At 43.8% G+C, this 27400-nt stretch overlaps 1 protein-coding gene across 2 annotated transcripts in view; it reads left to right on the top strand.

Annotated features, from left to right (window-relative positions):
• The window catches only part of NIPAL2 (NIPA like domain containing 2), a 194713-nt gene that overhangs the window by 121333 nt on the left and 45980 nt on the right, over nt 1-27400 (top strand). The window contains exons 4-5 of one of the 2 annotated variants that reach the window (XM_063924176.1): nt 995-1054; nt 19554-19675. In XM_063924176.1, coding sequence (XP_063780246.1) covers nt 995-1054; nt 19554-19675 — 182 coding nt within the window. The remainder of the gene's footprint in view (nt 1-994; nt 1055-19553; nt 19676-27400) is intronic. The other variant, XM_063924177.1, reaches the window with a different exon arrangement.

Here is a 27400-nt window from a genome sequence, read left to right as displayed (position 1 = left end):
ACACTGAGAGCATGGAACCCGTGCAGTCACCTCTGTCACACTGGGAGCATGGACCCCTTTTTTCTCAGCCCAGAGAGGAAGATCTTCCATAATCATATAGAGATCTATCCTTGTAAACCATTCCTTCAGGGAAGGCAGGGCTGTGGACTTCCAGTGAACTATAATTACTGCCTTCGTAGCGATATTAGGGATTTGGACCTAATTCAGATATGATTGCTCCTCTGCAGAGGTTTGCAATCAGATAGCCGCCGCCCAGTACCCGCCCCATGCAAGTCTGCGTACGCCTTGCGAAATCTCTGCGTACGCCGGTCATCTGCAAATCCATTCACAACTCACTCAACATCAAATTAATTTCCTGTCTGTGCGTAGCCCAGGACCTACACCTACAATGCAATAGAAACAGGCTGATCAGAGCCGGAGCTGATGTCACACACCCTCCCTGATCACTCTTGGGCACGCCTGCGTTTTTCCTGACCCCCCAAGAAAGCGGCCACTTACCACCGACTTCCTGTCAACCAACTTGCATACACCTAGCGATCAAAAAAGCCGCAGGATTTTTTTGCCGTTTGGCCTTGCACGTGTGCACTACAGTCCATACGCATGCGCAGTCGATCGATAATCGGGCGCCTTGCGAATTCGCACAACAGCGATCAGGTCTGAATTAGGCCCTTTGATCAAGGATTTTTTATAGGTCGCCAAGGGGCCAGGGTACACATTTAGGAGCCAGAAGAAAGGGTTGGGAGGAATTGCACAACCCAAGATTGATGCCCAAAAGGGGCACAGGGCTAGGCAGTCCCATCAAATGTGAACTGGCGAGCCCTCCGCAAACTGTTAAAACGTCAACCTCTATCGGAAACACCGGAGAACATTTTCTCTAAAATTTGGGGACACCTATAGGGTGTATAATTCTAATATTTATTCTTAAATCTTGCTATGTTCTGAAATTTACTACGCCCACTACCACTGATAATGTTCCTCTATTTTCTTATTACAGGAAGTGCAGCAATCTCTGTTGTGTTCTTAAAGGAATCTCTGAGGGCATCAGATGTAATAGGTAAGTGTACATGCTGAAGGCTTTGCTCCCTATGATCTGTTGGAGGAGGAGAGTGCCCAGTTTTAGTAATGAACTACTGTAGTTATGTCAGTTTTATTGAGAATTGTTTAGATGACTCAGCTGCATCTGTCAACCGGGTTTGGCGGTTTATTTCTTTTTCCCTATGCTCCTTAGCTTTCGTTTCAATAAACGTATTTATAGACACTGCTTGGATGCTTTCAGAATCTAACATATGTAGCTGGTAACAGAGGACAATAGCTGGCAGTGAAGTTGAGGTCATGGGCAATATAAAACCTTTTTATTTCATTTATTTATACATGCATGAATGCTATAAAACTCCTATTCATATCTCATTGTACTTTAGGTTTGGTGAAGTTTTCAATTAAACCTGGCAGGGCAATGTACAGAGAAATGATTTATATGGCTCATTTTAGCCATATGGATTTTGTTGTTACAATTATAGCTTGTGTAGCAACTTGGAACAATGATCATATAGAATATAAACCTGTAAATGACCCAGTTTCCCACATTTAATCTTCTGTTTTCTTTGTGTAGCATTCAAATATAACACATTCTCTGTTTTTGATGCACTCAGTGAAAAAACGGGATCCGGTTTGGATCCCAGCAGTCGGAATCCTAATGCCAGAATCCTGACACTACTTGGAATGCCGACACCGGCATCCAGAATAGGGTCACTAGTCCAGCGCTGGATGGTGGGGTGTAGGGTTAGGCTGCGGACCAGGGGGTTAGGGTTAGGCTGCAGTGAATGGGGGTTAGGTTTAGGCACCACCTCCCCGGTCCCTATCCCCGTATCCCCGGAAAAGCAGGCAGTTCTCACGCATCCTGATGATATACTCACTGGTATTCGCGGGTCCGTGTGGTGGGGGAGGGGCTAAAATTACGCAAATCACGTCATTTTAGCCCCGCACCCTTCCCGTGGACCCTCAAATCACGGCATTTTCCCGATGTGGGGGCGGGGCTTGATGATGTCACAAACCCTCCCCCCCCCCCCTTTTTTCCATCCCCCCCCGGCTTTTCCCGAAGAGGAGAAATTAAAAGTAGGCAAGTAAGGGTTAGGGTTAGAGGGACGGGGGAAGTGGGCGGGGGGAAATCATACTTACCTTCCTGTGTCGGGATTCTAATCATCAGGATGCCACGGTCGGTATTCTGACTGCCGGCATCCCATCCGCCGGCATTTCAATCCCAACTCGAACAAACGTGTCCAGGAAAGTGGCTAAAAATAATTAAGCAAATAACCTTTTATAGAAATGGTAAAAACAAAATTTGTTTTTAAAAGAAATGTTTTATTTTATTTCACTACCTTTTTAGTGAATGCGGACATGTAGCCCAGCAAATCTTGCAGTGCATTTTTGGTGCGTCTAATTATTTTTGGTTATGATGTGCTTGCCAATGACTCCTACAGGTTGAATAATTGTTTATATCCATTAGTGAAAATAAATAAAATACACAGATTTTTTGCTGAAATTCATTCTAAAATTGGAATTTGGTGTTGGGTTCATTGGGGGTCATTCCGAGTTGTTCGCTCTCAAGCTGCTTTTAGCAGCTTTGCACACGCTAAGCCGCCGCCTACTAGGAGTGAATCTTAGCTTATCAAAATTGCGAACGAAAGATTAGCAGAATTGCGAATAGACACTTCTTAGCAGTTTCTGAGTAGCTCCAGACTTACTCGGCATCTGCGATCAGTTCAGTCAGTGTCGTTCCTGGTTTGACGTCACAAACACACCCAGCGTTCGCCCAGACACTCCCCCGTTTCTCCAGCCACTCCCGCATTTTTCCCAGAAACGGCAGCGTTTTTTCACACACACCCATAAAACGGCCTGTTTCCGCCCAGAAACACCCACTTCCTGTCAATCACACTACGATCACCAGAACGAAGAAAAAACCTCGTAATGCCGTGAGTAAAATACCTAACTGCATAGCAAATTTACTTGGCGCAGTCGCACTGCGGACATTGCGCATGCGCATTAGCGACTAATCGCTCCGTTGCGAGAAAAAAATAACGAGCGAACAACTCGGAATGACCCCCATTGTTCAAAAGAACAGGCATTTTTTTTTCTTTTTATCCATATATACGGCATGTGTAGTTATTTAGGTTTTTATATATTACGATCATTTAAACAGCAGAACAATTTAATGTATATTTTAAAATACTTAAAGCATTTATTCCATATATTTATTTATTTTTGTGGTGGTGGGGGTGGGGGGGGGGGGTCCTAAATGTCCATTTAAAATAGATTCTAAAAAGTTTTGTTTGTTTTAATCCCTATAAAAGGCATTCCCTAAAATATTGTTTCATTAAATAAAAAAATAAAATAACAATACATAAATAATAATAATACATTGCAGTTATTTTGTGTGTTACCCTGTTTTAAATAAGTCAAGACAAAAGTGCAGACAGAAATAAATCAAATCATCTGTATGTTCACATAAATAAACAACACATAATTAATTCTCCCCTGTAATACATGCATTCTAGAGCGCATTATCAGCACTGCCTTTGTTAACAGTTATAGGGTTTATATTTCTGCATTATTGTAAATGAGTTCAGCCACAACACATAACTCACGGGTGTTTATTTCATGTCAGATGAGCAGTAGAATCCTTGCAGATAAGCTGTATATACTTCTTTGCCAAGGAAGAAAAATCGCATTTAATTTGCTCTATAACAAACAAACAACAATAATAAATAGCTAAACATGCAAAACAGAATGGATGCTAATTGCACTTTAGAATTGTTTTATTGCAATCTCATTTAGAAGCCATTTTTCTTTTAAAATTAGATTTCTACTCAAAATGAACGTTTATGTAAAATGAAACATATTTGAACATTATAACCTAGTTCTTTACAGGAGCAAATACGGCTTTTAGAAACTGGTTCCGTTTTACTCCTTAGTTATTGTCTTGAGTTGGAGATATTTCTGTCTATTGCTGAATGGAGATTAATAGCATCTCCGACTCATATATACAGTATATTAAGCGCATGGGAATCTCACACACAGCCACAAATGTTTGCGGAGTGCAGGGTTCAAAATTATTCACATAAACAATTTATTCCCAACAGCAACCAAGTTAGATGTAGAAAAACATCCATATTTGCTCAAAGTGCAAAAAAACAAAACAATTTAAGGTTCCTTGTTGAGAAAGGTGCGCTGGTAGCGAAACGGCTGTCAGGGTTGTTTGAAGGAGTGTCTCTTTTGCTATACAAAGCTGCTGCCTGATGCGTGTAATGTATGCTGCTTTATTTGAAATATATTGCGCACCTTAAAGGTACAGAAGAAAAAAAGGGAAATAATGTCTCTTTGTTGGCGCGCAAAAGATAATTAAAAATTAACTTTTAATAAATCCATTAAAATTGTCCAAACACGAAATAAGACAATACAATACACCATGTAATACACTTATCATACACCGTGAATAAAATAAAGTGACATTTTAAAACCAAGGCTCGCTACCTGTGTCGTATCTTTATTAGTCCAATTTGAATATATCTTGTTGCAAATCAGAATTCTCAAGGGAAGTTATTCATTGTTCTCAGTAGCGGATCTTGCCACGGGCAAGCAGGACTTTTGCCCGGGGTGCCGCACCATGGCAAGATCCGCTACTGTGACCCCCGCCGCTGTGTCCCCCGCTGTGAAGGGAAGCAGACGCTACGCGTCTAGTTTCCCTTAGTGGAGGGGACCTTTGCTGTGCGGTGCGCGATGACGTCATCACGCACCACACAGCATTGTGGCACAGACGCTAGGGGTCATAATTGACCTCTAGTGTCTATGCTGATCCGAGGAGAGGAGAGGAGCGGCGCCAGCGGCTGTCTGCAGCGGTCTGGAATCAGGAGCGGGGATAGTAAGTATACATTTTTTTTCTCTTCCAGTGGCGCTACAGGGGGCACAAATGGGGGCGTAACTGACCACGCCCCTATCATTTTGCCCAGGGCGCCACAAGGGCAAGAACCGGCCCTGATTGTTCTACATGTAGTGTACCAGTAGAGACTGTAATCCGTTTACTAAATTCAATATCTGGGCAGTTCTCTTATTGGTTCCCAGAGATTATTCTGATATTGCCGTATTAAATGCTGTGTGATATTTATTAAGAGCATATTAATAGTCTGCTTACATACAGTATTATACTAAACTCATTCTCATATATGAGTTATTTAGTATGGCCCCTTAAATAAAGGCAATTGTTGGGCTATCTATGGTGATTGAGTCTTTATATACTCCTAGATATAATACCTATTCTACATCAGCTAAAAATCGTTTGTGAATTAATACAGATATAGCTTGTTAAACAGAGTCACAGTTGACTACTCATAGATTAGATAACATTCTTTCCCTTTTATCTTCTGTAAAATACAATTTGTCTTTGGGAGCACCCCCGAATATCCAGGAATAAGCGGACGATTCATTGACGGACATTAGTCGGGGTTTTCTTCTCAAATATTAATTATTCAGCTGGTGCAGAGCATACCCTTCCCCCCATCCCTTTTATGTTCGCACCTTAAAGGTACCCATACACTAGACTATATTATGAGCGATTTGACCATCTCCGACTGATCGGAATTACAAATCGTTCATAATAGTGAAGATCATTCAGTGTCTGTGAGCTATAATGATCGCGATGCGCGGTCCAGCTAGTCGTTGCTCGGAGCTTCTGATCTTCCCTGTTGCAGGGAAGATCTGAAGCTATCGTCAGCGACAGCATGCTCCTGGATGTAGCCACTCCCAGATCTTAAGATATATCTTATGTGTATTGTACTATATCGTTTGCCAGGACTGCTGGGGGGCTGTCGGGGGAGTTCAAGGGAAATCGTTAACGAGAAATCATCATTTAACAGGTCGTCTAGTGTATGGGCACCTTAACAATTAAATTTGGAGTTTATTTGCGCTTTGATATAATATGGATGTACTGGTCATCAGTTTTTCTACTACTAGCTTGGTTGTTGTCGTGGATACATTTTTGTGTATGTATATGTGTGTGTGTGTGTGTGTGTGTGTGTGTGTTTGTGTGTGTGTGTGTGTGTGTGTGTATATATATATATATATATATATACACGGTGGCGATGCTTTTGTACATGACGAGTAGCTACTGGCTGCGTCCCGGGTCGCAGTGGCTGTGTGTGACGTCACGCAGCTGCCTTGACACCCCTTTCCCCCTCCCCAACTATCCGGACATACCTCCATTGTCCGGACCGTGCCCCGCCAATGGCGTTCTAACACCGTTGGCACTCCCCCTCCCGTCCCGCGACCGCCTCTGCCTGTCAATCAGACAGAGGCGATCGCTGCCAATGAGATCCCGGGGTGCGCACGACCACTGCCGCTGCAGCGATGCAGTCTGAATTTCCCCCATAGTTGCATGAAAAACCTGGCTATCGAACAATTGAATGTGTTCCAGTTCAAGATTGGAACTTGTGTAATGCTATTGTTTGTTGTATGTATGTATGTATGTTTGTTTTTTGTAATGTCCAATCTGATTACAAATGACAATAATAAATGCATCTCTATTGTAGTTTTTCTTTAAAACAAGTCAAATTACAATCTTAGCTCTAGTTGAGTTTAGTAAGGTGTCGGGAGATATGGTATGATTGCCATTAACTTTAAATGCACAAAAAAAAAAAAAACTTTAATGAAAACGTTTTAAATTAATAGATGTTTTATTAAATAGAAGTGTGTAAAAATTGTGTTATTATGCTAAAACGTACAATATAAAATGTTCCCCAGTGTCCAGCACGCAGAGCTCAATGCTTCCTTAGAAAGAAACAATAATGATGATGATAATAATTATAATAATAAATAATACAAAAAAAAGTCGCTGAAATCAAAGTTTTTATTGTGATAGATCTATTGCAAAATCTAGGCAGTACTAAAGAAGATGATTATTAATATTTTTTATATTTAAAATGTATATTACTGCCTTATGTTGATGACGACTCCTGGCATATTTTATTCTCAGATTCCTGCTGCATAGTGTACAGTGTACTTACTGCTTGTTCCCATAGACCTCCATTGTGTTCAACCAAGTGTTAATACTTCTGATAACTTTAGTATGTTGAAATCCATGTGAAGCAAATGCTTGTCAGGAATCTTCAGAGCCACTGCTAACGCCATTCAATTGTCTTTATTAGTTATTAAGCTGTAAAAATGTCCCTTGCAAAAATTCCTATTGTAATGTATATGGACCCTCTACACTTATTTCAACTTTGTTATCTCTAAAATCCTGCTTGGTTTAGTCTTATTTATGTCTTAATGTAATTGTGAACTGATCTTGAAAGGAAATCATAACTAGAGGGTCCTATACACTTATAGATAATTTAGAGAGATATCGCGTCCCCGCAGTCGTTCATCTATGGTCTGTCATCGTTTATTCATGCAAGCCAATTTGGACGATACTGATGTTTGCAATGTCAAATCGTTCATACAATTCGTTCAGTGTGTATGAAAAAAATCGTTACTGAAAAATCGTTCATCATTCAAATCACCCAAATCGCCCAGTGTGTAGGGCCCTTAGGTTTATTATTAAACGTGCCACTTTTGCTGGTCTTGTTGCATAATATCAGGTCGCCTACACAAAATTGAGCGCAAATGGCACAACGCAAATGTTTGCACTTTTTAAAATAATCCTTTATGAGCATTTTTCTTCAAAACTGCTGGCTGCAAGTATGAAATATAAGGACGGATCCTATTTCATGCTTCTGGACACAATGAGGTATATTTACTAAAGTGCGAGTTTTTAGAAGTGGAGATGTTACCCATAGCAACCACTCAGATTCTATCTGTTATTGTCTAACAGGTGTTAGCAACCAATCCCACTCTGCTAATTATTTTTCTAAGGGCAACATGTCCACTTCTAAAAACATGCCCTTTAGTAAATATACCCCCATGATGCCAATCCTGAATTGAACGCATAACGTAGAGTAGGTGTTTTAGGACGAAGACTATTGGAATGCATGGAACAGCTGCCTTTCATTGGGTGTCATGGGCTAATAGCCTGTGCTTCTGTGCTTTTTTGAGGTGTGTGGATGCTGCTTGGTTGGCAATAGAGACATACATCCTAAATGATAATAGTGATGCAGAGATCTCCGTTGCAAACATATGGTAAACCACCAGCCATGGCAAGGCGTCTCTGCTCAGATGGTTCTACGCTACATAATAATAGCACCACTTTCGGGTCATACATTTATGTATTTCTAATTTGGGAGCCATCTCACTTGGAGGCATCCCAAGTTCCTCCAATATTGCTCTACAAGGATCAGCATACTCTCCAAATACTGATCCCATCCATGCCTCTCAGAACAGTTATAAATATTAACTAGGTGGCTTCTGACTTAGAAGAAGTCTAACTGCACTGTAGCAGGGGTGTGCAATTAAAATACCGGCTGTCTGTATCCTGGCATTCGGAGACCGACACCGGAATCCCGACAGCCAGTGGAACACCGCCGTCCGGAATCCCTTGCCACCAACCAAGTGGGAATATAACCTGTGGTGAACGAAGCGAGCCACCGGGCCTGAAGCGTGGAGAGTGCAGCGAGCCCGCAAGGGGACCCACTGCCTCACTGTCGGGATTCTGACAGACGGGATCCCGCTGTCGGTACAGTGATCCTGTAGCAGTAGTAGTACCGATCCTGTAGAAGTACTTGTGACTACCTGCTAAGTTCCCGGTGTAGGGAATAGGAAAGGGAGGAGGAGGTGAGAACTCAGTATTTATCTCTTCCTGCTAAAATGTATAGCTTTCAGCTGAACTCTCCAGCTGTTAACCGCTGCCCTTTCTGGCATCGAATACTAAATGCCACTGTGTATCCAAACCCTTCCTGGCTGACCTTTCACAATAGTTGCGTATAGTCATTTATTTATACCCCCACCATTTATTTATACCCCCATCCTTTTTTTTGCATTTTTTTCTTTTTTCTGGTGCCTCAGTTTTTTAAATAAAGTTTTCTGAAATCCAGTTTCAGGTGTCATGCTGATAACAGATGAATGGAGCTCAGTGCAATAATATAAATGACGGTTTTGAATATAGACTAGACTAGTCAATTTCCACCGTTTGCCTGGATATCTCATCATTTATTTGCAGGATTCCCTCATTGATGTAGATTAGTACTGTCATCTTTGACCAGGATTCAGATGGCATACACATGTTTTGAGGAATGCAAGCCCCCGCGTTTTGCCTTATTTTTCCATGTAATGGTCCAGAAATGACTTAGCGTTTACTTGGAAGCAGAAAAGATTGTTTTTTTTCTTCTGAAACCAAACTGTACAAAATGAATGAGATGCTTGCCATATGCATGTCTGTATATCCTATCATTGTGTCAGGAGGATTTCTGACAGTAGTGTTTGCTGTCATACATATGTCGCTGGTTAACAGGGGCAGGCCTGGATCTTTTATTTATTTATTTTAAGGTGGGTTTTTTTCATGACGTAAACTAGCTGTACTGTACTACTTATGTTCAGTATGATGTACTAAACCGAGAGATACTTTTACTGTATATGGTTGCGGTAAGTTTTAGCATATTTATAGATGTTATTCTTCACATAGTATAAAAATAGAACCCATTACCATCTTTAATTATTATATAGTATTATGGACTGCTGTGTGCTATGACAGAGTGACGATTAGTAAAATGTACTGGGTCGTGGATTTCAGTGCACTGGGCATGTGCCATAGAAAGTAAATGGCGACTACGCAGGTTGCCAAATCAGGCATATGGATCGAGTGCAGGTGAATTGATCGGACCACTGTTTCGGTGAAATGGACAGTGACCAGGCAGGTGCATGTAAACAGTGTCGGACTGGGGCATGAAGGGCCCACCGGGGGAATGCAGTTATAGGGGCCCATACTTAGGGGTGTGGCCAGCCTACAAAGGGTGTGTGGCCAGCCTCCACAGAGGCTTGAAATACACAATAGTTTAGTGCAGTGTAATGCAACATATCTACCATGTATAATACAAGTGCACAGTCTGGAACCTGTTTCCTAGAGGATGGAGTGGGCCCTCGGACAGTGGGGCCTACCGGTGGGTACCCTGGTACCCCTGTGGGCCAGTCCGACCCTGCATGTAACTGTTGCATCTAGTGGGAGTTTATGGCCCAACTGCAGTAGCGTGCAGATGGAGATGGTTTGCCTGTTTCAGAGGGATATATTGCGCTCAGCACCGGATAGGCGCAAGTCTGCTATGATCAGGTCTGAATTAGGCCCTGAGTGTGTTCTCTATACCCCCCTCTTCACCCCCATAATGATGCATTCCACATGCAGATGCATGGATGATTGTGCCTTGCATGTATGTTAGGGCAGTAGCATAAGCTAGTAAGAAGGCTTCCACGGCTGTAGATGCACCTTCATCAGCACAATGATGTAAATGTGAATATCAATGATTATTCAGTGTGGTAACCTTGGAATACATTGTTCAGTTAGGAATTTATTTTATTTATTAACAGTTTCTTATAAAGGGTAAGTAGTTGTGTCTTACCTTCACATCTGTCATTGTCTGTTCATTTCCTTTGTATCTTTGTAAAGCAGGGGTGGGGAACCTTTTTTCTACCAAGGGCCATTTGGATATTTATAAAATCCTTCGGGGGCCATACAAAAATTCTCAACTTAAAAAATTACCCTGCCCCCCAGTAGGTCTGCCCCTTAGAGGTACTCTGTGTGCGTGCACGCGCCAAAAAAATGGGTGTGGCCAGTTAAAATGGGACTTGCTACACATATGCCCCCAATAGTGCGGTGCCAGATCCACAATTGCCCCCACAGTGCCAGGTATACAAATGCCCCCCACAGTGCCAGGTATACAGATGCCCCCACAGTGCCAGGTATACAAATGCCCCTCACAGTGCCAGGTATACAGATGTCCCCACAGTGCCAGGTATACAGATGCCCCCACAGTGCCAGGTATACAAATGCTCCTCACAGTGCCAGGTATACAAATGCACCTCACAGTGCCAGTTATACAGATGCCCCCACAGTGCCAGGTATACAGATGCCCCCCACAGTGCCAGGTATACAAATGCCCCCCACAGTGCCAGGTATACAAATGCACCTCACAGTGCCAGTTATACAGATGCCCCCACAGTGCCAGGTATACAGATGCCCCCCACAGTGCCAGGTATACAAATGCCCCCCACAGTGCCAGGTATACAAATGCCCCCCACAGTGCCAGGTATACAGATGCCCCCACAGTGCCAGGTATACAAATGCCCCTCACAGTGCCAGGTATACAGATGTCCCCACAGTGCCAGGTATACATATGCCCCCACAGCGCCAGGTATACAGATGCCCCCACAGTGCCAGGTATACAGATGCCCCCACAGTGCCAGGTATACAGATGCCCCCACAGTGCCATGTATACAAATGCCCCTCACAGTGCCAGGTATACAGATGTCCCCACAGTGCCAGGTATACAGATGCCCTCCCCTCTCCCCTCCGTGCTTCTTACCGTGCTCCTTTCGGCGGGACACGGAGGAGAGCGTGGATATGTTGGGCGGCGGCGTGTAGGACTTGAAACCAGCCGCCGGTTCGAGAGCCAAGCAGAGCTCGCGGACCGGCAGCCGCGGCTCCTGATTGGCTGCCGGTCCGCGAGCTCTGATTGGCTCACGGACCGGCGGCTGGTTTGAAGTACTACACGCTGCCGCTCCCACCCGACAGCCGCGCTCTCCTCCCTGTCTCCCTGTTCTGACAGCTGAGACACGCTGCCGCCGGACTGAGCGGCAGCGTGTCTCACTGACACAAGCTGGTGGGCCGGACCAAACGGCCCGCGGGCCGGAGGTTCCCCACCCCTGTTGTAAAGGATAGTTCCTTAGATCAAGGCTAAGTTGTATTTCTGAGTGCTTCTTTGGTTTATTTGTTGTAAAGAATGTCATTGTGGTGATAATAATAAAGCAAATACAACTCTACCGTGAACATTCCATATTGTTACCAAAAACATGTATTGCAATTTGCAAAATAACCCCTCAAATATGAGAGCCGAGCGTATGTTCCTCAAGAAATAAAATCCCTTTTCTTGAAAATTCATTACACATTTTTTTGTTGTCAGTAGTAATTTACCTACAGTACGCAGGTTTTATACTGGAAGGTATCTGATGTAACTGTGAACTCTATACCGATCACGTGCATTGGTGGTGCCCTTAGTGGTGAGTATTGCTGTCTCACACTCAACTGTGGCGTGTGTGTGTGTTAGGGAATTTAGGGGCAGATGTACTAAGCCTTTGAGGGTGATAAACTGGAAAGAGATAAACTACCAACCAATCCTGTAACATGGCAGTTAGGTGCTGATTGGTACTTTATCTCTCTCCACTTTATCACTTTCCAAGGCTTAGTTAGTACAACTCCCAATTAGACTGTAATGTACAAGTAGTAGCACTACACACATATTAAACAATAAAATATCTATCTATCTATCTATCTATCTATCTATCGGGTGTGGTATGTTAGATAGACTAGACTTAGGTCGACAGTGTCTAGGTCAACCACTATTGGTCGACAGTAAGTAGGTTGACATGGTTTCTAGGTCGACAGGGACTCTGGGTAGACATGCAAAAAGGTTGACATTAGTTTTTTTTAATTGTTTTTGGTGTCGTTTTCTTCGTAGAATGACCGGGAACCCCAATTAGTGCACCATGTCCTCTCGAGCAAGGTGCGTTAATCCCCTACCGCTGCGCTCGGCACAGGTTATCGTTCCCAATTGTAGTCCACATGGATCGTAAAGTATAAAAAAGTTCAAAAATGATTTAAAAAAATTGTGAAAAACTCATGTCGACCTTTTGTCATGTTGACATAGTACATGTCGACCTAGAGTCCCTGTTGACCTTACTGTCGACCAAAAGTGGTCGACCGAGACAGTGTCGACATAAGTCTTGTCTATCTATCTATCTATCTATCTATCTATCTATTTATCTGTTCAATAGAATAAAAAAAATTGGCATGCTCCACCCAGTCATTACCTAATTATAATTTAAAAACAAGGGTTTCTTTTATTATTACTAGAGAGTCCTTGTCCACGCTGGTTTGTTGGATATGTTTCTAAGCACCAGAATCCCATTCAATTCACTGTACCTTTTTCATGTACCCAGGCCCTCTTGAGAAATTGCACATCTATAGAATGGTGAGAAAATGGGAGCACTCTATAGTGCATAAAAGATTTATTTAAACAACATCAATATTCATTCATACCAGATAAAAGATATCCCACTGCATATTGCCAATCAAAACAGCAGCCTCCACTAAGCAAAGGGAATTTGCAGAGTGAATCAACGACTTATAGCTGATATACAATACCATTTGGTGGCTCATGATCCAACGCGTTTCACCAGATGAGTTCGGCAAAGGCTTGCTCCCTGACAAAGTCATATAGTCATGTAATGTAAAGCATAAAGAAAATAGGGCAAAGCTATTACATATAGATGCAGCCTTTTTTAATGAATAAAATTGCTATAACATGGTTATATATACGGGTGGTCTTCAGTATGCCGACTGACAGGATCCCGGCACCGGAATCCCGACAGCCGGCATACCGACACTTATTCTCCCTCGTGGGGGTCCACGACCCCCCTGGAGGGAGAATAAAATAGCGTAGCGCGCCACCGTGCCCGCAGCGTGGCGAGCGCAGCGAGCCCACAAGGGGCTCATTTGCGCTCGCCACACTGTCGGTAAGCCGGCAGTCGGGCTCCCGACGCCGGTATGCTGGTCGCCGGGAGCCCGACCGCCGGCATACCATACTGAACCCATATATACAGTACGTTTATAATGACAGCAAAAATATGTGTGCCCTGGCACCAGACTATCATGAAAAATAAATGTCAGTGCTCTAAGTAAATCCTTTCTAATATGTGCGTTACCATTTTACAATGGTTGCATAAAGCTTATGATGCTTTCACAAAAAGTATTTTTATAGTTTTTTATAGGTTAAATTTCTTTCTTTCTTTTTTTTTTTTAAGAGGTGCATCAACATTCCTTTCTTCATTAAATTCTGGCCTGCTGTGAGAACCTAAAGCTCAGCATTGCCCAAACTGGCTATGGTCTCTTGGACTGAACAGAGTTGTGAAATGCGTTCATGTTGTCTGGGTGGAATTCGCTGTTTGTTGTCCCACAATTGAATGCACATAACCTGTTATTGTTTACAACGCTGATCCATGCCAGTGGCATTGGAGGGCTGAGTGAAATACTCTTATCAGACAGATACTGTTATATATGGAAGTAATTATTTCATGTTGAAAGAACTTTGTCAGTTTGTATAATTCAGCGTTTTCCTCTGGGAAGGGTGTACGCGGAGAGAACTTGCATTCCAGATGTATCATCTCATAAATATTTGTTTGGCTACATGAGTACAAGTATATCATTCTACTCCGATATTGAAGTCTGCAGTCCTGCTCTGCGGGTTTAGATCAACATTGTAACTAAAAACCTGGCACAGTAATTGCTTTAAAATAAATGTTTCACTTATTTACAATGTGATTTATAAATGCATGATGCTCATCACACTTGGGTCTGTTAATTCTTGCTTGTTATCACTTCTAACTCATGAGAAAAGAAGTCCTAGCACTGCGAATGATTATGTTGGATGCCCACTGGTCTTACATTGGTGTCACACAAGTGCAATCCGTGATGCAAAATGCAAGAGCACACTGCATGCAGAATTATAAACACAATGCATGTGCACATTTGTCTTTGCAAAAACGTCATATCTATCTGTGTCTATCTATCTAGTGTCCAAACTAATGGGCCCTACACACTGATGTATCCGCCGCCGAGCTGCCCGACGGCGGATACAGCCGACGGCCGACCTGGGGGTGGGGGTGGGGGTGGGGGGGGGGGGGGCAGTGACGGGGGGAGTGAAGTTTCTTCACTCCCCCCGTCACCCGGCTCCATAGCATGCAGGCAAATATGGACGATCTCGTCCGTATTGGCCTGCATGCACAGCCGACGGGGCACCAGCGATGAACGAGCGCGGGGCCGCGCATCGTTCATCGCTGGTGCCTCCACACTGAAAGATATGAACGGTATCTCGTTCATTAATGAACAAGATCATTCATATCTTTCAGTATTATCTGCCAATGTGTAGGGCCCATAACCTATTCTCAAATTACACCAAATATCTCTATTTGGCACGCCGCAGATTCTGCGACTAAGCCTCACTATGCATTCTGCAACAGTTTTGTGCCAAAAATGGTCATTCAGATCACAGCGGGTGATCAGAGCCTCACTGCGCATGCACCTCACTGCGCTGGCGCGTCGCATACTGCAACGGGCATCAGCGCCCTGTGACAGGATTGTGCGAAGGATCCATTCGCATGAGCGATCGCAAGGAGATTGACAGGAAGAGGCAGTCCATGGGTGGCAACTAAAATGCAGGCGGGCTCAAGCGTTTTCAGGGATGGAGTCTGACGTGAGCTCCAGTCCCAATCAGCCTCTTCTCAGCGCTCTGGAAGAGTAAGTCCTGGGCTGCGCAGAGACTGAACAAAATCAGTTTGTGCAGCTCTGCTATACATGCGATCGCACACTTGCACAGCAAAAAAACACTCCCCCTGTAGGCGGCGACTATCTGATTGCAGGGCAGCAAAAAACGCATCCCAGCGATCAGATCTGAATGACCCACTATGTGTCTTGGGGCCTAGCTCATGTTTTGATGGAATTGCACAGCCGCAAGGAAGCAGCTGTGCAGTTCTGTGTTATTACAATTCAATTAGGCTCTTAGTCACATCACTAATATTACACAAGCACAATGCATGAATACATTGGGCACTGGCTGGCATTGCATGCAGAAGTGTTGTGCAGATCAGATGCTATCCTGGGAAAATGGCAAAGCACAGAGGAGCAATATGAGTGAGCTGCACCATGCATCTCACCACGTGGCATTGTGCTTAAAATGCGATTTTATACCAACTCGACAATTCTAATCCTAAGCAGCCAATGCACTACAACCAACTTTGGATACAGCTACCATGTGACACAGACGCTAAATGAATGCAGGTACGAAAGTTCAAGAATTCCTACCCATGGCGGAGTGTCGAAGTTGCACCATATGGAAGGGTGAATGAGACAAATATGTATCTTATCTATTTATCTATCTATGGAGATTAGAAACATACATAGTTGTTACAGAATAAAAGTATACAGAGATATATGGGTTAACTTGGTTGCAGATCTTTATATCGCAACAAAAGGGTTGGGTATGGGATGTCGGCGGTCAGAGTACCGACACCGGCATCCCGACTGCCAAAATCCCGACAGGTGGGACAAACTAAACTAATTCTATCCCTTCCCTTAACCCTTCCTGCAGCCTAGCTCTAACCCTCCCTTCCCGCAGCCTAACCCTTACCGTCCCCTTAACCCTAACCCTCCCCCTGCAGCCTAACCTTAACTGTCCCCTTAACCCTAACCCTCCCCATGCATCCTAACCTTAACCCTTCCTGCAGCCTAGCTCTAACCCTCCCTTCAGGCAGTCTATCACTAACCCTCCCTTCCCGCAGCTTAATCCTAACCGTCCCCTTAACCCTAACCCTCCCCGTGCAGCCTAACCCTTACCCTTACCGGCTTACTTACGTTCAGGATTCCAGCTTCTGCATTCTGACAGTTGACGGGATTCTGGCGTCGATCTTCTGACCGCCGGGATCCCATCCTTCAACATGCCCTCTACATCCCCAACAAAAACCCCATAAACCTCCTTGGCTGTGATTTTTTGCTTTTCAATGCAGATATTAATTTGCACCTCCAATTAACTTGGTAATCCTTATTTTAATGTAAAAATGCCAGTACATAGTGCAGTATCTCTAGTGCAACCCCCAAACTCCCCTCCTCCAATCCCCGATGAATAATAATGTATTTAGAGGTGTTTAAGTAATAAAATATGGTAAATAAAGAGAATTCATGGGGTGTAATGATGGAAGTGTATTTTCTGAACTTGCAGATGGGAGTTGCTGTGTTTTTTTTCTACAAAATTTTTCATTTACGTGTACCCTAAAAACTCTGTCCTCAAGGCACCCTAACAGTCCAGGTTTTTCCAAGATATCCATGGTTTAGCACAGATTTTTTTATCAATTTGACCGAGGTACTGATTAAGTTACCTGTGCTCTAGCACATAGATATCCTTAAAACCTGGAATGTTAGCTTACATAAAATATTGGACAACTGTGCCCAGCAAGACTCACTCTACATGAGGGCTCTGTTGCATTGCTGTGTTTTCCTTATAATAATGCAGAGCTACAGATGGACCCTGTTTATATAAATGTAGTATCCTTGATAGATTAGAAGAGGAAAGTGCAATCGCCAAGCCTAACAGCGTCCGTATCATTTATATCCTGTATGTGAATATTTTATCAGCCTGGCAAAAATACACATTCCAAAGCATTCCATAGAATACCCATTGCTATTGTGTCAAGGTGATATAGTGATGTGATTGTTATTCTGCACTGTGATGTTGTTCAGTGGGAGGAAAAACACCACTGCTAACTGTGTGAGACAATCGTGTAAGAATATTAGTGAATGGGCAGTTATATTTATGCCATGTATAACTCATTAATTAATGTCATAGACCAGAGGTTCCCAAACTCTGTTCTCAAGTCACCCTAATGGTCCAGGTTTTAAGAATATCCATGCTTGTGCACAGATGGTTTGAGAAAAATGAATGAAGTACTAATTAAGTCATCTGTGCTCGAGCATGGCTATCCTTAAAACCTGGGCTGTTAAGGTGCCTTGAGAACTGAGTTTGGGAAACGCTGTCGTAAAACGGTTTTACAGCAAAGAGATAAGGAGTCAACGCTTAGCATATCAGCAGGTTTCTTCCTGCAGCATCACCATCTGGGCCATTGTGCATTACTGATCCGACCTGTACAGTTTATTTTTGTTACCTAATAAATTGTAAGTTACTCAAAGTCAATCTAGCTACAGTTGCACAACTCAACCAAGTTGCTGAGCAAATGGCCTTTAACACCTTGGTCGTACATGTTGTATAGTGTATGGCCCCTGATAACTTTTGGTCTCTCAAAATGAGTAGATCGAATGGACCCCACACATACTGGTCAGCAGATGGACATGTATTATATGCTGGTTATACATATTCCCACTCCCCTTAACTGATGTCTTGGAACTGCTGCATGCCGATACTATTCCCCGAACTCAATTCAGTGTGCGCGTAGAAGGAGGGCGGGTAGCGGTAGCTGTGCATAATCTGACCTGGTTGCAAACAATGTGACCAGTCGGAAATGCAGAGTGGGTGACTGCCGGAAGATATTCTTCTAGCAGCCGCCAATCACAGAGGGACCTACCGGCCCCTCTGCAAAACCATTCCCCAGTGTCTGCTGTGCTGCTGATCACTGCTGGTCAGTCAACACAGCAGTACCCCAGCACCCAGCAGCTGCACAGAGGAGCAGTCGCCTGGGAAATTTACATTTACACACACCCCAGCCTCCTGCGATGGTCCGATGGTGATGGTTGCAATGTTCCGATATTTAAAAAACAAAACAAAACACTATTTTACAGCTGTTTTTAATTTTTATTTTTTATAAAATTGTTTTGGTTAAGTTTTAAATATGTTCTTGACAAATTCCGTCATAACAATAGACCTGACAATTTCTGTGCGTTTTTTTGAAACAAATTTGCCAGTTTAGCGGTTATTACCCCATGAGAAGAAAGATTGAAGTTCTACAAAGCAGTGCCACCATGAGAAATGGAGGATACAGCATATTAGATTGAGAAATGAAAATAATTTTCAATTCTAAATTGTTACAGCCATTTAAGCGTTTTGTCCTAAGGTTTGTGTCTGATCTAAGAAATGGATAAGAATTATTTTTGAGCGTTGTGTTCCTCTATCAGTCCCTTAACGGTGCAGGTCTTGACCTGCCAACTATTCCATTGTTTTATAATTTAATGCTGGAACACTGGCAAGGTTTATGTTCATTTAGCTTTAAATGTTACATTTTCTATTATATCTTTTTGCTTTTATAACTGTCTTGTGACCATTTTGGCTTTTGTGTTTTATTATAATACAATAACTGGATAATAATTCTTATCACCAACTCCTCAGTCGGGTGCCTGTGACATTTGAAGATCTTTATTAACACTCGCTAGATACAGGAGCAGTGATACGCATACCTCCCAACTGTCCCGATTTTCACGGGACAGTCCCGTTTTTTTTGGGACCGCCCCGTTGTTCCACCCGCGGGCCGCAGTGTTCCACAGTGGGGGTCAGTTGGGAGTCTCCTGTAGTCACTGCTCTGCTTAGCGTCTATTCACAGGAGACAGGGGGAGAGGGGGCATGCCAGCAGCTCACAGATCGCTGGCCATGCCCCCTCAGTGACAGAAAAAGGGGGCGTGGCAGGCGGTTGTGGCATTCCTGTGAAGCCACACCCCCTTTTGCAGAGGCCATGCCCCCTTTTTTTCAGGCTGGCGCGTCTTTGCAGCGCAAAGGAGTCCCGCATCGGCTTACTTCAAAGTTGGGAGGTATGGATACGCAATTGTCCCAGGTTTATGATTCTCAGTTTTTCACTTTTTCTTTCTTTTACAGGTGGGGCCTTGGCAATCACTGGTACATATCTTCTCGTAACCTTTTCTCCCAATATATCTCAAGATGTCACAGCGCTAAAAGTAGAACGATATGTCGTAAGCTGGCAGTTCCTGGTTTATCTGGTAAGTGTTGTATCTATATAACATGGGGGGTAATTCAGACCTGATCGCAGCAGCAAATTTGTTAGCTAATGGGCAAAACCATGTGCACTGCAGGGGGGCAGATATAACATGTGCAGAGAGAGTTAGATTTGGGTGGGGTGTGTTCAAACTGAAATCTAAATTGCAGTGTAAGAATAAAGCAGCCAGTATTTACCCTGCACAGGAACAATATACCCCACCCACGTCTAAATCTCTCTAAAAAATGTTATATCTGCCCCACATACAGTGCACATGGTTTTGCCCATTTGCTAACAAACTTGCTGCTGCGATCAGGTCTGAATTAGGCCCCATAGTCTTTTCTACCAAAGATCACAACTTTTTATTAAGCTCTGTGAATTACAAGTGCAGTTGCATACTATATTGTCTGCCATGTTATACCGCAGCACAATTGAATTTCCCTCATGCTGGGATGGAGGAAGGAGGCTTTCTGTTTCATTACACCTATACACACAATATCTATCTATCTAGCTATCTATCTCTATCGCAGAAGGGCGGCACTCTATAATGTTTCAGAATTTTATTTCATTCTTTCATCAGGGTATCCTGATGAAAGAATGAAATTAAATTCTGAAACGTTGATAAACATTAGCATACACAGTATATGTGAGTGTGTGTGTGTGTGTGTGTGTGTGTGTGTGTGTGTGTGTGTGTGTGTGTGTGTGTGTAAGTGTATATTTTATATACAGGTTGAGTATCCCATATCCAAATATTCCGAAATACGGAATATTCCGAAATACGGACTTTTTTGAGTGAGAGTGAGATAGTGAAAACTTTGTTTTTTGATGGCTCAATGTACACAACCTTTGTTTAATACACAAAGTTATTAAAAATATTGCATTAAATGACCTTCAGGCTGTGTGTATAAGGTGTATATGAAACATAAATGAAATGTGTGAATGTACACACACTTTGTTTAATGCACAAAGTTATAAAAAATATTGGCTAAAATTACCTTCAGGCTGTGTGTATAAGGTGTATATGAAACATAAATGCATTCTGTGCTTAGATTTAGGTCCCATCGCCATGATATCTCATTATGGTATGTAATTATTCCAAAATACGGAAAAATCCCATATCCAAAATACCTCTGGTCCCAAGCATTTTGGATAAGGGATACTCAACCTGTATATGTGTATCTCTGAAGGAAGTCACTGTGCGGTAAGTTACATTTTAGCCAATCCTAGATCTGAATAGCAGTGTTGTTTTGTGCTTATTGAATAGCACTGTCTAACATTTAGCTGTAGAATGGAGACTGGACGTATAGAAAGGTGCTATATCTGTGCGACTGAGTCTGAATCTATATACAAAGTGCTACAATGCATTGGCAGCAGCTTTTTCTCACACCAAGTTCCATTGTTCTTCGTATACAGACTCAGGGCCAAGTTCAGTTAGCTGCAAAAACGCGGTTTTATGGTTAAAAAAATAAAAAATCACAAATTTATTTCAATTCAGTTGTCCGCGAAAACGAATTTGGGATAGGTTTATGATGGATATCAATTCACTACCTCTGAGCAGGTGATAAACTTGGGGAAAATCCCCACTTTAAGTTAAAAATGTTGGGGTTTGGTTCAGAACCCCTGGGACACCCCCTGAATGACTAATTAGGCACTTAGAAGTTTTTAGTTAATTTTAATTGGGCAATAATGACGTGTCATTTGTTGGGGTGAAAAAGTGCAAAATTGTGGAAATTGAGGTACAAGGTATGGGACAGGTATATTGGGTGCTTTATGAGGTTGGAGTAATTGGTTTGTTTCCCCTTTTTTTTTTTAGGTCCCCTAAAATGACCCAAATATATACCATACTCATTTTTATGTACTCCGTATCTAATTTTAGCACTTATTTTGCTGAAAAAAACATTGCATTGTGTAATTTTTCATATTTAAAAAAAAAATGCATATAACAGTCATTTGACCCAATTTAAGTACCCCAAATACTTTTATTATGACCAATAATAAACTTCTATACTGTTATCCTATGGTACAGTAGTGTAGCTTTTTGTGGGGTACAGGCAGATATCCCAATGTTCGCCTACACTTTTCAATGCCGGCATGTTTTTTCGCAGTAATCCCATTCTTGAGATTTTGCAACTGAATAGGTGAATCGCAGGAGCGCGCATCCCACGAAAAGCCAGGTTTCACTGCATAAAAGGCACGATAGCTGCAAAATCAGCAATCACGGTAAATTACCGTCACTAGTTGAATTAGGCCCTCAGTGGTACACAGATATACAAGTGTTGCATATCGACTTCAGTGCAGTCTCGTAACGTGGTTTTCCTGAATCACTGTGCGAGTAATACACACATTTCAGCGAAAGACGCAGCACCACTTGGCATGACTCACCTCCGCCAAATCCTCCACCGCACCTCCGTGTATTGATGCTAGGCATATGAGGATTCATCTGTAGTAGCATCAGAGAGCATTTTGACATGACTTCATAGGTAAAGAAATTGCCAGCCATGGACAAAGGTGACATATGTGCAAGGTGCCTTTATCACCTTGCACATATCACTGGTTTATCACTTCCTTATGCCTTCTCCAGGTTAATACATCTGCCCCACAGTTAGCTCCTTATGGCAAGCCATTTCATTAGCAAATGATCTAATCAGAGATCTAATCAGTGCCCCTCTACCCATTGTATACCTTCACAATCACATGGCAGCTGCAGGATCACCCCATTTCACTTGCGTACGGGGGGAGGGGGGTTCCATTTTTGTCTACATAGCGTAGAATAAATCATAGTGTAGAATTAGATTCTCTAAAGTTAGATCATCAATTAGATGTCGGTATTCAGGTGCTAAACAAAATCTAACTAGCCCCAGCAGCCACCGCTACAATAATATGTCCATCCTGATGGTAGTTAGAGTAGAATTTTGGTGCCAATTTCCAAAGTAGAAAGAGACTGAGGGGTAATTCAGATCTGATCGCTGGGCTGCATTTTTTGCTGCCCAGTGATCAGATAGTCGCCGCTTACAGGGGGGAGTGAAAAGCGCTGTCAAGTGTGCGATCGCTTCTTTAGCAGAGCTGCACAAAAATCAGTTTGTGCAGTCTCTGCGCAGCCCAGGACTTACTCAGCCGCTGCGATGGAATCCTGCTGATCGGGACCGGAGCCGACATCAGACACACTCCCTGAAAACGCCTAAGCCCGCCTGCGTTTTTCCGGACACTCCTGGAAAACGGTCAATTGCCACCCACAAACAGCCTCTCCCTGTCAATCACCTTGCGAACGCCCGTGTGATCGTATTTTTCGCACCAGCCCGTCGCTAGGCGCCGATGCCTGTCACTGTTGTGTGACGCACCGGCGCACAGCAGGGCATATGCATGCTCTGTTCAGATTGATCGCCAGCTGTGCGAAAACGCACAGCAGCGATCAGACCTGAATTACCCCCTGAGGTTTGACCCCTGTGGCTAGATGAGACATCAGGCTTGCTGATAAATTCCATACACAGAGCAGGGGGAGCAGCTACACCTCTGATCGGGATGTAGATATGTGACTGGCAGTCGGGAGACCGCTTGTCACAACACCTCCACCTGCATCCCGCACATTGGAAATCCCAACTGTCGGCATGCCGACCAACAGGGACTGTTCCAACTCGTAGGTGTCCACGACACCCATAGAGTGAGAATAGAACCTGTGGCGATAGCAGGTCGCCACCAAGCCTGCAGTGTGGCAAGCACAGCGAGTCCGCAAGTGGCGTCTTGCGCTCCCCCCCACCCCCCCGGGCATTCCGCCACCGGGATACCGGCGGAGGTATGCTGACTGGCAGTCTCCTGACCACCGGTCACGCATACCCAAACCCCTCCAATCAATGGCGCTGCATCTTGTGGGACCTAGAATCAGATGGCAGAGAGCAGGGAAGATAACTGCAGAAGTGCGCAACCCGTGGGCCGTATTCCAGCATCTGCGTGTCCTTTTTGTCCATTTTAAATGTTGCTAATTAGTGTCATGGTTTGAAGTTTTTTGCTCCTACTATCTAAGTATACGAAGCCTAGCTGTCTATTGAAGGCAACCTGTAGATCCTAGAACTAGAAGTTCTCAACAAAGTCATTTTTTTAAACCTATTTCAGTGTTCTAATCTATTATTGATATGCATGAGATATTTCCCCACTTCCAGAGAAATAACTTTGCATTTTGCCTCACTAAGCGCGTATCATTAGCATTCCCTGCACTGACAGCTGACTGACAGCAATTAGTATACACTTCAGCTCATCAGCGCAACGCTGGTAATCTCCACTCTCCTCTCCCTGACATCGTTCATGCTGATTTATCGTCATATAAAAGAGCAGTCGCTTGTTTATGCAATCTCTCCAATTCAAATGTCACTGTGTCCTGAAGAAGCGATATAACTGCGGTACACCCCAGGCACAGAGTGTCAGAGACTTGCAATTAATAGAGTAAATAGAGGAATATGGAGAATGCCACAGTACGATACGGTTTATAAATGTATTTTTATTACCACCATTAATGTCATCCTTAATTTAGCGATGTAATGTGTTCCATCTGTTTATCGCGTTTGCCTTGCCAGTAAAACATAAACAGCAGAGTTTAGAATAAAACTGTTTAGCTATACTTGATTATTCTCGGCTGATTAGCACACCTGTGATACAGATATGGTTCTTATTCACCGGGAGACTGTTCTGAGTGTTTTGTTTCTTCTATTCTGCTGTTTTTTTTTCATTTAAGTGGCCTCATTGCTTACAGACAGTAAAGATTATCCATTTTGTGGGCTCAACCAAAATTCATAATAATATAGCCAATAAGTTTGTTAGGAATCAGTGGCCTAATTGAGACATGAGGCACAGGTGAGTGCCTTGGCCTCAGTGATGTGGCTAGTTAGGTTGGATAATAGGGTTGGGTACAGGATTCCGGCAGTTAAGATGCCGCTGGTCAGAATACCAACACCGGCATCCTGATTGCCATAATCCCGACAGGTGTGTGTAATTGAACCTACCCTTACCCTACCCCTAACCCTCCCTTCCTGCAGCCTAACCCTAACCTTCCTTCCCGCAGCCTAACCCTCCCCTCCTGTAGCCTAACCCTCCCCTCCTGTAGCCTAACTCTAACCTCCCTCCCCGCAGCCTAACCCTAACCTCCCTCCCCGCAGCCTAACCCTAACCTCCCTCCCCACAGCCTAACCCTAACCTCCCTCCCCGCAGCCTAACCCTAACCCTCCCATCCCGCAGCCTAACCCTAACCTTCCTCCCCGCAGCCTAATCCTAACCTTCCTCCCCGCAGCCTAATCCTAACCCTCTCCTCCCGTAGCCTAACCCTAACCTCCCTCCCCGCAGCCTAACCCTCCTCCTAGTGCCTAACCCTCCTCCTAGTGCCTAACCCTCCCCAGCATACTTGCGTTCAGGATTCTGGTGTCGGCATTCTGACAGTTGTGAGGATTCTGGCGCCGGCTATCCCAGGATCCTGTCCGTTGGGATACCAACTGCATACCTCAACTGGGTCAAAAGTGCCGGTGTCCAATTCGCCAAAATTGTTGCTAGTGACAATACACGACAACACACTGTACTACATCTGTAAAAGAACCATTTTATTTAGCAGTTAGCGCCAATTAGGATATCTAGTACTTTTGACCCAATGTATGCTATAAGGAAGTGGGGGAAACACTACCATTTATACTAGAAGTCCTACGGCAGCCCATAACTTGCACACTAGAAGACGCACGATTATCCACAAATTAACTGCATACCTCCACTGTCTTTAGGCAATGAGTACGTATAAATCCATTTCACAGCCAAAAATTTTTGGTGTTGTCAAACCAAAGGCTGAGCTGCACTCCTGAGACGCAAAGGCCTCTCCAGTAGCAAGTGTGATCGCAGCTTCTAAAGTATGCACGCCCAGAAAATGCCGTCCGATTGGCCATGACACGCCTGCGTTCACATTACCACTCCCCATTACCACCCCCAAGCGCTCACTTCCTGTTACTCACTTTGCTAAAATCTTGCTGCGACCGCAATTGTGAATCATTCACATGTGCAATGCGGCTCATACTGCGCAGTGTGGAAATATCTATCGCTGTGCATACAACCGTCTCTTTTCGTCCGCACCTGAATGTATGCTGTGCATTCAGATATGCTGTATGCCACTAGTGTAAAAGCTGGGTACACATGTAAAGATTTATCTGTCCAATCTGTCTGGTGGGAACAAAAAACTAGTAATGTATGGGAGCAAATGACATTCAGCCATTTGCTCCCAAATGCTGGAAAACGATTGGATACATTTGTTAAGGCAAACTAATTTAACCAATTTGTCTGAACAACCATTGTCTGTTTTCCAGTGCTTGGGATCAAATGGTTGATTGTCATTTGCTCTCATACATTACCAGAATTTTGTTCCCACCAGACAGATTGGATGGATAAATCTTTACGTGTGTACCCAGCTATATGAATGGTTATTTAAGGGGGTGGTATTCATGTGACCGCCGGTCAGCTGACCGACAGTCACATGACCTCCTCCACGAGCCCGACGGCTCACTATCCCGATGGTCGGCATGCCGACCAACAGGGACTATTTCCACTCGTGGGTGTCCACGACACCCATAGAGTGGGAATAGAACCCGTGGCGGTTATTAGGTCGACGTGGAAAACGGTTGGACATGAGTTGTTTATTATTATTTTTGTGTCGTTTTCTTCATAAAGTGATCGGGAACCCCAATTAGTGCACTGTATCCCCTCAGCCAAGGTTACTATTCCCAATCGTAGTCCACGTCGATCGTAAAGTATGAAAAACTTCAAAAAATGAAGACTTTTGTTTTCTAAACTTAGGTTGACCTTTTCTTGTGTCGACCTCTGCTATGTCGACCTAATGCATGTCGATCAATAGTGGTCAAGCTAATGTGTCGACCTAAAGACCGGATACCCTGGCACCAATAATGAATCCACAAGTCACTTAGATTACTTTTTGCTCCATTTTGGTGGTATGAACAACAACTGAACCTCTTGACTATGTCCACATAGGTTTATGCATTAAGTTAGGTCCACGTGACTGGCTGATCATATATTTGTGTAAATATGCAAGTTTACCCAATAAAATGGCCATGTATGTGTCTGTTAGTTTGTATGTGTATGTATATGTGTGCGTATGTGTGTGTGTGTGTGTCAGGGACGTGCAGTCAGGGGAGGCAGTGCCTCCCCTGTCATTAATGATTAAAATAATATAAAGAAGATACTTATGACACATATTCTGTGTCATAAGTATCTCCTTTATATTAATGTAATCATTATCCCTGTCTAAATGGGGTTGGGAGGCACCGATCGTGGTGCCTCCCGGTCAGATAGGAAAAGGTATGAGGAGCGGGGGGCGGGAGCGGGCGGGGCCTAGCAATGGGCATTAACAGCCCATTGAAATAGCATAGGAAAGCGGCACCATTAGTGGTGCCGCTTTCACACAGGGACGTGCTTTCAACCTATGAAAGCACGTCCCCTGTCAGTCAGGCCACAGTGATTGGCCAGCGGATCCGTCACTGGATCCGCTGTCAATCACTGTTGTGGGCGCGGCGGAGGTGCGGGTGTCGGCGGAGGTGCTGGCGGCGGAGGTGCGGGTGTTGGCGGAGGTCCTGGCGGCGGAGGTGCGGGCGGCGGCGGTGTAGGCGGCGGAGGGCGGGTGACGGCGGAGGTGGGGGCGGCGGCGATGCAGAGTTTGGCAGCGGAGCGGTAACCCATTTAAAAAATGGCGCCTCAG

The sequence above is a fragment of the Pseudophryne corroboree genome, chromosome 5, assembly GCF_028390025.1.
Source record: "Pseudophryne corroboree isolate aPseCor3 chromosome 5, aPseCor3.hap2, whole genome shotgun sequence".
Taxonomy (NCBI): Eukaryota; Metazoa; Chordata; class Amphibia; order Anura; family Myobatrachidae; genus Pseudophryne; species Pseudophryne corroboree.
Note: the sequence above shows the minus strand (reverse complement) of the source record. Positions and strands in the feature narration are given on the sequence as shown.